Source organism: Biomphalaria glabrata, chromosome 16, assembly GCF_947242115.1.
Source record: "Biomphalaria glabrata chromosome 16, xgBioGlab47.1, whole genome shotgun sequence".
NCBI classification, from domain to species: Eukaryota; Metazoa; Mollusca; class Gastropoda; family Planorbidae; genus Biomphalaria; species Biomphalaria glabrata.
The window spans coordinates 20,763,621-20,773,505 of NC_074726.1; the positions used below are offsets into that span (position 1 = coordinate 20,763,621).

The 9,885-nt window shown below is 35.8% G+C and overlaps 1 protein-coding gene across 3 annotated transcripts in view; it reads left to right on the forward strand.

The window, feature by feature from the left end:
• LOC106054313 (uncharacterized) overlaps positions 1–8,878 on the forward strand; it is a 38,443-nt gene extending 29,565 nt beyond the window's left edge. For all 3 annotated transcript variants that reach the window (XM_056014778.1, XM_056014777.1, XM_056014776.1), the window contains exons 6-8: positions 4,743–4,841; positions 6,431–6,698; positions 7,947–8,878. In XM_056014778.1, the coding sequence (XP_055870753.1) occupies positions 4,743–4,841; positions 6,431–6,698; positions 7,947–7,984 (405 nt within the window). In that variant the 3' untranslated portion in view covers positions 7,985–8,878. The remainder of the gene's footprint in view (positions 1–4,742; positions 4,842–6,430; positions 6,699–7,946) is intronic.
• Positions 8,879–9,885: the final 1,007 nt, after the last annotated feature.

Here is a 9,885-nt window from a genome sequence, read left to right on the forward strand (position 1 = left end):
AGAGTAACCTAACATTCTCACACACAATGTGTATCACAACAACTATCACATACAAAGAGTAACCTAACATTCTCACACACAATGTGTATCACAACAACTATCACATACAAAGAGTAACCTAACATTCTCACACACAAAGTGTATCAAAACAACTATCACATACAAAGAGTAACCTAACATTCTCACACACAATGTGTATCACAACAACTATCACATACAAAGAGTAACCTCACATTCTCACACACAATGTGTATCACAACAACTATCTCATACAAAGAGTAACATAACATTCTCACACACAATGTGTATCACAACAACTATCACATACAAAGAGTAACCTAACATTCTCACACACAATGTGTATCACAACAACTATCACATACAAAGAGTAACCTAACATTCTCACACACAATGTGTATCACAACAACTATCACATACAAAGAGTAACCTAACATTCTCACACACAATGTGTATCACAACAACTATCAGACACAAAGAGTAACCTAACACTCTCACACACAATGTGTATCACAACAACTATCACATACAAAGAGTAACCTAACAATCTCACACACAATGTGTATCACAACAACTATCACATACAAAGAGTAACCTAACACTCTCACACACAATGTGTATCACAACAACTATCACATACAAAGAGTAACCTAACACTCTCACACACAATGTGTATCACAACAACTATCACATACAAAGAGTAACCTAACATTCTCACACACAATGTGTATCACAACAACTATCACATACAAAGAGTAACCTAACATTCTCACACACAATGTGTATCACAACAACTATCACATACAAAGAGTAACCTAACACTCTCACACACAAAGTGTATCACAACAACTATCACATACAAAGAGTAACCTAACACTCTCACACACAATGTGTATCACAACAACTATCACATACAAAGAGTAACCTAACACTCTCACACACAATGTGTATACAACAACTATCACATACAAAGAGTAACCTAACACTCTCACACACAATGTGTATCACAACAACTATCACATACAAAGAGTAACCTAACACTCTCACACACAATGTGTATCACAACAACTATCACATACAAAGAGTAACCTAACACTCTCACACACAATGAGTATCACAACAAATATCACATACAAAGAGTAACCTAACACTCTCACACACAATGTGTATCACAACAACTATCACATACAAAGAGTAACCTAACATTCTCACACACAATGTGTATCACAACAACTATCACATACAAAGAGTAACCTAACATTCTCACACACAATGTGTATCACAACAACTATCACATACAAAGAGTAACCTAACATTCTCACACACAATGTGTATCACAACAACTATCACATACAAAAAGTAACCTAACACTCTCACACACAATGTGTATCACAACAACTATCACATACAAAGAATAACCTAACATTCTCACACACAATGTGTATCACAACAACTATCACATACAAAGAGTAACCTAACATTCTCACACACAATGTGTATCACAACAACTATCACATACAAAGAGTAACCTAACATTCTCACACACAATGTGTATCACAACAACTATCACATACAAAGAGTAACCTAACACTCTCACACACAATGTGTATCACAACAACTATCACATACAAAGAGTAACCTAACATTCTCACACACAATGTGTATCACAACAACTATCACATACAAAGAGTAACCTAACACTCTCACACACAATGTGTATCACAACAACTATCACATACAAAGAGTAACCTAACATTCTCACACACAATGTGTATCACAACAACTATCACATACAAAGAGTAACCTAACATTCTCACAAACAATGTGTATCACAACAACTATCACATACAAAGAGTAACCTAACATTCTCACACACAATGTGTATCACAACAACTATCAGACACAAAGAGTAACCTAACACTCTCACACACAATGTGTATCACAACAACTATCACATACAAAGAGTAACCTAACAATCTCACACACAATGTGTATCACAACAACTATCACATACAAAGAGTAACCTAACACTCTCACACACAATGTGTATCACAACAACTATCACATACAAAGAGTAACCTAACACTCTCACACACAATGTGTATCACAACAACTATCACATACAAAGAGTAACCTAACATTCTCACACACAATGTGTATCACAACAACTATCACATACAAAGAGTAACCTAACATTCTCACACACAATGTGTATCACAACAACTATCACATACAAAGAGTAACCTAACATTCTCACACACAATGTGTATCACAACAACTATCACATACAAAGAGTAACCTAACATTCTCACACACAATGTGTATCACAACAACTATCACATACAAAGAGTAACCTAACATTCTCACACACAATGTGTATCACAACAACTATCACATACAAAGAGTAACCTAACATTCTCACACACAAAGTGTATCACAACAACTATCACGTACAAAGAGTAACCTAACATTCTCACACACAATGTGTATCACAACAACTATCACGTACAAAGAGTAACCTAACATTCTCACACACAATGTGTATCACAACAACTATCACGTACAAAGAGTAACCTAACATTCTCACACACAATGTGTATCACAACAACTTTCACTTACAAAGAGTAACCTAACATTCTCACACACAATGTGTATCACAACAACTATCACGTACAAAGAGTAACCTAACATTCTCACACACAATGTGTATCACAAGAACTATCACATACAAAGAGTAACCTAACACTCTCACACACAAAGTGTATCACAACAACTATCACATACAAAGAGTAACCTAACACTCTCACACACAATGTGTATCACAACAACTATCACATACAAAGAGTAACCTAACACTCTCACACACAATGTGTATCACAACAACTATCACATACAAAGAGTAACCTAACACTCTCACACACAATGTGTATCACAACAACTATCACATACAAAGAGTAACCTAACACTCTCACACACAATGTGTATCACAACAACTATCACATACAAAGAGTAACCTAACACTCTCACACACAATGAGTATCACAACAACTATCACATACAAAGAGTAACCTAACACTCTCACACACAATGTGTATCACAACAACTATCACATACAAAGAGTAACCTAACATTCTCACACACAATGTGTATCACAACAACTATCACATACAAAGAGTAACCTAACATTCTCACACACAATGTGTATCACAACAACTATCACATACAAAGAGCAACCTAACATTCTCACACACAATGTGTATCACAACAACTATCACATACAAAGAGTAACCTAACATTCTCACACACAATGTGTATCACAACAACTATCACATACAAAGAGTAACCTAACATTCTCACACACAATGTGTATCACAACAACTATCACATACAAAGAGTAACCTAACATTCTCACACACAATGTGTATCACAACAACTATCACGTACAAAGAGTAACCTAACATTCTCACACACAATGTGTATCACAACAACTATCACGTACAAAGAGTAACCTAACATTCTCACACACAAAGTGTATCACAACAACTATCACGTACAAAGAGTAACCTAACATTCTCACACACAATGTGTATCACAACAACTATCACGTACAAAGAGTAACCTAACATTCTCACACACAATGTGTATCACAACAACTATCACGTACAAAGAGTAACCTAACATTCTCACACACAATGTGTATCACAACAACTATCACATACAAAGAGTAACCTAACATTCTCACACACAATGTGTATCACAACAACTATCACATACAAAGAGTAACCTAACATTCTCACACACAATGTGTATCACAACAACTATCACATACAAAGAGTAACCTAACATTCTCACACACAATGTGTATCACAACAACTATCACATAAAAAGAGTAACCTAACATTCTCACACACAATGTGTATCACAACAACTATCACATACAAAGAGTAACCTAACACTCTCACACGCAATGTGTATCACAACAACTATCACATACAAAGAGTAACCTAACATTCTCACACGCAATGTGTATCACAACAACTATCACATACAAAGAGTAACCTAACATTCTCACACGCAATGTGTTTCACAACAACTATCACATACAAAGAGTAACCTAACACTCTCACACGCAATGTGTATCACAACAACTATCACATACAAAGAGTAACCTAACATTCTCACACGCAATGTGTTTCACAACAACTATCACATACAAAGAGTAACCTAACACTCTCACACACAATGTGTATCACAACAACTATCACATACAAAGAGTAACATAACATTCTCACACACAATGTGTATCACAACAACTATCACATACAAAGAGTAACCTAACACTCTCACACACAATGTGTATCACAACAACTATCACATACAAAGTGTAAACTAACACTCTCACACACAATGTGTATCACAACAACTATCACATACAAAGAGTAACCTAACATTCTCACACACAATGTGTATCACAACAACTATCACATACAAAGAGTAACCTAACACTCTCACACACAATGTGTATCACAACAACTATCACATACAAAGTGTAAACTAACACTCTCACACACAATGTGTATCACAACAACTATCACATACAAAGAGTAACCTAACATTCTCACACACAATGTGTATCACAACAACTATCACATACAAAGAGTAACCTAACACTCTCACACACACAGTGTAGCTCAAAAGTGTCACACGCTGTAATTTTCTGGCAGGACGGAAGTAACTACAAGTTGACAAAAGACACGGAGTACGTAGTCTATGTTGGCACCGTGAGCACAGTGGCCCACATCAGTACTCACGCCTATGTCTCGGTAAGTAGAATCATTGACATACCCATCATGTGACGTTGGTCTGACTACACAAGTACCAAGTGTAGCTGAGGATATTTGAAATGGCGAAGAACAAACAGAAATTCTCTTTTAAGAATTAAATATTTTAATCAACCAAATCCAAATAATATATGTATATACAGTCACGTGATATACTCGTCAAGGTCTCAAGAGTTGTGTAAACCTAGAAAACAGACAATGTATATGTGTATACTCTGAAAACAGCCAATGTATATGTGTATACTTAGAAAACAGCCAATGTATATGTGTATACATAGAAAACAGCCAATGTATATGTGTTTACTTAGAAAACAGCCAATGTATATTTTTTTACTAGGAAAACAGCTAATGTATATGTGTTTAACTAGAAAAAAGCCAATGTATATGTGTACTAGTTGACCGGCGGCGTAGCATACGCCGCTATTTTGTAGGGCCGGCCTTAGGCCACTGCACCCTATGCGACCGCAGTGGGTCTCGCTCTTTTATAGGCCCCGCGCTAATTCAAGGTGTATAAATTACCAGGAGCTCCTGGAAATCTCCCAAAATTGCAAAAATATACGAAAAAGTCCTTAAAATATACAAAAATTGTCATTTTGGGGTGTCATTCAATATGGAAAACGCCAATCCTACGAGCGATAAATAAAAACGGCATTATGCATTAGTCGTAATTATGTAATCTGGTGAAAGAAGCTTATTGCGCCTCAAACTAATGAAAAATTACTTGAGGTCAACAATTCTCAAAGATAGATTGAAACATTTGGTAATTCTTGCTATTGAGCGTGATCTATGTAGGAAACAGAATTATTATGATATACTGTATGACTTTGCTACACGCAAGACTCGTAAAGTAATTCTGTACATAGTAAAGAATGAATAAAATGCATAGAAGAATTTATTTTCTAATACAAACTCTTAAATTTCACTTATTATCCGCTTCCCTACCCAAACTGGGCCCCGCGAAATCTGTTTCGCATAGGGCCCCACAATGGTTAATCCTGGCCCTGCTATTAAGTGATGGGTGAATATACATAGTAGATTACTTATTCTCTTTCCATGACTTCTTGTTCACAATGGTTTAGTCCGGCCCTGCTATTTAGTGCTTGAAAAATGTTTTACATGCTTCGGATGTTCCTTCAGAGTTGAAGATAATTTACTTCCTAGTCCAAATCTCCCGCAGGACGAAGGGGGATGGGAGCGGGCAGGATTTGAACCCGGGACTATCGATAAATCCAAACGACAGTCCAGCGCTCAAACCGCACGAACAGGCAGCCATCCGCAGTGACGGGTGAATACTACTTGTTCTCCACCCTCTTGTTTTTCCGCGGGATAATTATATCCGCAGAAATAAAAGAGTGATCTTTCCTTTACTTCGTCCAAACTCTTGAGCCATGAACAGAATTATATATATAGATACTCTGAAAAAAAGCCAATGTATATGTGTATACTTAGAAAACAGCCAATGTATATGTGTTTACCTAGAAAACAGCCAATGTATATGTGTATACTTAGAAAACAGCCAATGTATATGTGTTTACCTAGAAAACAGCCAATGTATATGTCTATTTTTCCAGATCTTGGCCACTACCTGCATCATCAACATTCACGTGATTGTCATGTTTCTTTGCTTTGTGGTTGGTATCATCCTACTGGCCTACACAATCTCTTTCATCGTCTGGAAGAGAAAAAAAAACGAGGAGCACTTCAATATGGCCAAACAAGATGAACTGCTTCTCTACCTCCAAGACAGCGCCCCCAAAGAAGTAGGAAACGCCCACGGTGGCGGAGAATCCCTGCCCCATACAGACGATCCCATTCAGCTTTCCTCTTTGATTTTAAAGAGTAAGTGCTGATCAATTTAACTAGTAAACATTTAATAATTTTATTTGTTTTGCCACAAAGCAGAAATGCTACAATGGCAGTCGCTGGCTCCATTAATAAAGTGCAATGGAAATCATCTGCCGAAATTGAAAAAGACTAAATGTGGCTCAACAAAGATGGCTAAGACGGATTATAGAGATCGGGTCTCAATCAAGGAAATCCTGTGCCGAACTTGGAGTCGACCACTAAGTGAGGTTGTGACAGAGTGTCGCATGAGGTTTGCGGGACATTTTCTCTGACAAAATAAATTACACATACCGAGAGTTGCGATGATATGGAGTCCATTACGAGGAGGAACAGACCCTACCCACCAACACATGGTGAAACATAAGAAATAATTAGGACCATAAAGAAACACAAAGCAGTTTGATTGTTACAGATTTTTTCAAATTATATAAAAAGAAATATATTTAAATGTATATCTTCAACGACTATAAAATGGTATATCTGCATTCATTCAAGAGTTTTTATATAATTGTTCCGGTACTTCTAAGTCGGGATACTATCGTTGGAATATTATAAATTATAAAGTCTAGAAGTTCTATACATTCGCTTTTTCGTTGGTGGATGGGGGGGGGGGTAAAAGCTTTCCGTTTTTTTTTCTTTATTAAATGTTTAATTATCTACTAACAGAAAAATAATCACTCTATAATTTGTATAAAGGAGATATTTTCTTTTTTCTAAGTATTTTTTTTTACAAAGGCTATTACCGCCTCACTCTGTCTATCTGTCTGTCAGGTAAAAATTTTTACACGTTATTTTTCCCACACATATTCTCAGATCAAGTTAAAACATTGCGCAACTATTCAATGACATAAACAAAAGTAAGCAAGTAGTCAATTAATTACTGGTAATTAATTATTTTGTTTGACCAACAAGGGAATATTAATCCTTCAGTATTCACAAATACGGCTAAATATGTGGATTTCATCCCATAGATAACTGAAGGCGTTATTTCGCACACATGCATTCTCGGATCAGGTTGAAACTTAAAACAATTATTCATTGTATTAGCAAAACATAAATCAATTTTTTAAAATTAACTAATTAGTCAATTAATTATTGGTAATTAATAATTTTGTTTGATGTCGGATAAGAGAAATAACTTCTACATTATTGAGAAACAGGTTAAAATGCGGAGTTATTTCCCTTTAATCATTTTTTTTCCTTTTTTATTTAGCGTGCTTAAATGTTTTTTCTTGTTTTCAGGACATTTAAACAGAGCTCGACTGAGCATAAAGGATTAGCACAGAAGATCTTTCAAACATTTAAACAGAGCTCGTTTGAGCATAAAGGATTAGCACAGAAGATCTTTCAAACATTTCAACAGAGCTCGACTGAGCATAAAGGATTAGCACAGAAGATCTTTCAAAGAAAAAGCATGTAAATGTTTTCCAACTTGAAACCTTGTGCAAAAATATGTTATGTCCCTTATATTACAGGCTTTTAATTTGTGTGAACTAATTACTTTTCAGAGATCTATTCTAGGCCCTTTTTGGATTGCTAGTATGGCTACTTCCTCTCTAATGGTGCACGCTGTTTGTTTCCTAGTATACTTGATATATAAACGTTTAAAAAAAAAGAAAATAGCTGTTAAAAATTATTCACAAAATTGTGTGTGCAGTAACATATTGTCTTAACCCCAAGACTTCCTTCTACCTTTGATTCCCTTACCAGAGGCCTGTAGAAAAAAAAACAACTAACTTATAAAAACATTGTCTTAAAGGTAACTACACCAACATTAGAACTGATGGGTTTACGTGAGATGGATTAGTCCATTGTCACACATCAGGTTTTAATCATATAAACAGTGACGTAGCTAGGGTTGGGGAGGAGGGGGGTCCAAATTTGAAAATCCCCCCCCCCCCCCTAAATGATCGTCCGAAATTTGTTGTTACATTAAATATTACTCCATTATCTCATGTCATGATGTAGAATATCAAAATGCAGGGCCCTTTAAGAGGTTAACCCATCCTCGGGAACCCAAATCCCTAGCTACGCAAATGCATAATAAGAAAATATATGTCCTAGTGCCTTGTCCATACCATTATGATTGTGAGTTCCTTAAAGACCTCTCCGTTATACTTGATGAGCTACTTATGACACTACAATGTCAGGGAGCGTCATAGTTTCATTAAAAATATGAAAGGAATTGCGTTCGTCTTACTTTTATTTTCTTAAGACTTTTCTGTTTCGTTTTTGTTAAAGTGATATTTTTAGCCTGTAGAAAAAACACAATAATACGGAATCTAGTAAACACGCTACAATTGTATTGTTACAAAGCTTAGGCCTATATCAACTCACTTTGTCTAACTGACGTAGGTCTATAAATGTTTAACATTTTAAATCAAGAGGTCCGAACAAGACTCTGGCCCAGAATCCTCCTATAGAATAAAATCTATACGGAGAACTGCCTGATCTGGAAACCACTGCGCGGTTCATCTCAGATCTAGGATTACTGACCTGGACTGCCTGATCTGGAAACCAGTGCGCGGTTCATCTCAGATCTAGGATTACTGACCTGGACTGCCTGATCTGGAAACCACTGCGCAGTTCATCTCAGATCTAAGATTACTGACCTGAACTCTCCGACATGAGAGCGAAGAAGAACACGTTATTATTTCTCACAATTCGTATTCTCGGATCAAGTTGAAACTTTGCACACAATCATGTAATTTACCTACAAAATATTAATCCATTTGTAAAAATCCATAAGTTCATTAAATATTGAGAAATAATTTTTTTCCATATCTAAAAATGGAAATACGTTTTACAGTATTGAGAGATATGGTTGTTAATGTGCAGTTCTTTTTTTTAATACTTTTTTTTTCTAAAAAGTACATTTAAAAAGCTTACATCAAATCACTCTGATGAACATTCCCACACCCATTCTCGGATTAAGTTGAAACTGCACAATTTTTCATTGGCGAAGACAGTACATGAATCGATAAAAAAGTCAGTTAATTACTGGTAATTCATTGTTTTGTTTGATTCCTGCAAGGGAAATCAATCCTTCAGTATTCTTAGATATGGCTAAATATGTGGGGTTTAGTCGTTTAGTTACCTTTTATTAGTGTACACGTTATTTCTCCCACACCCATTCTCGTATCAAGTTAAAACTTTAAACAACTATTTATTGTAGCTAATA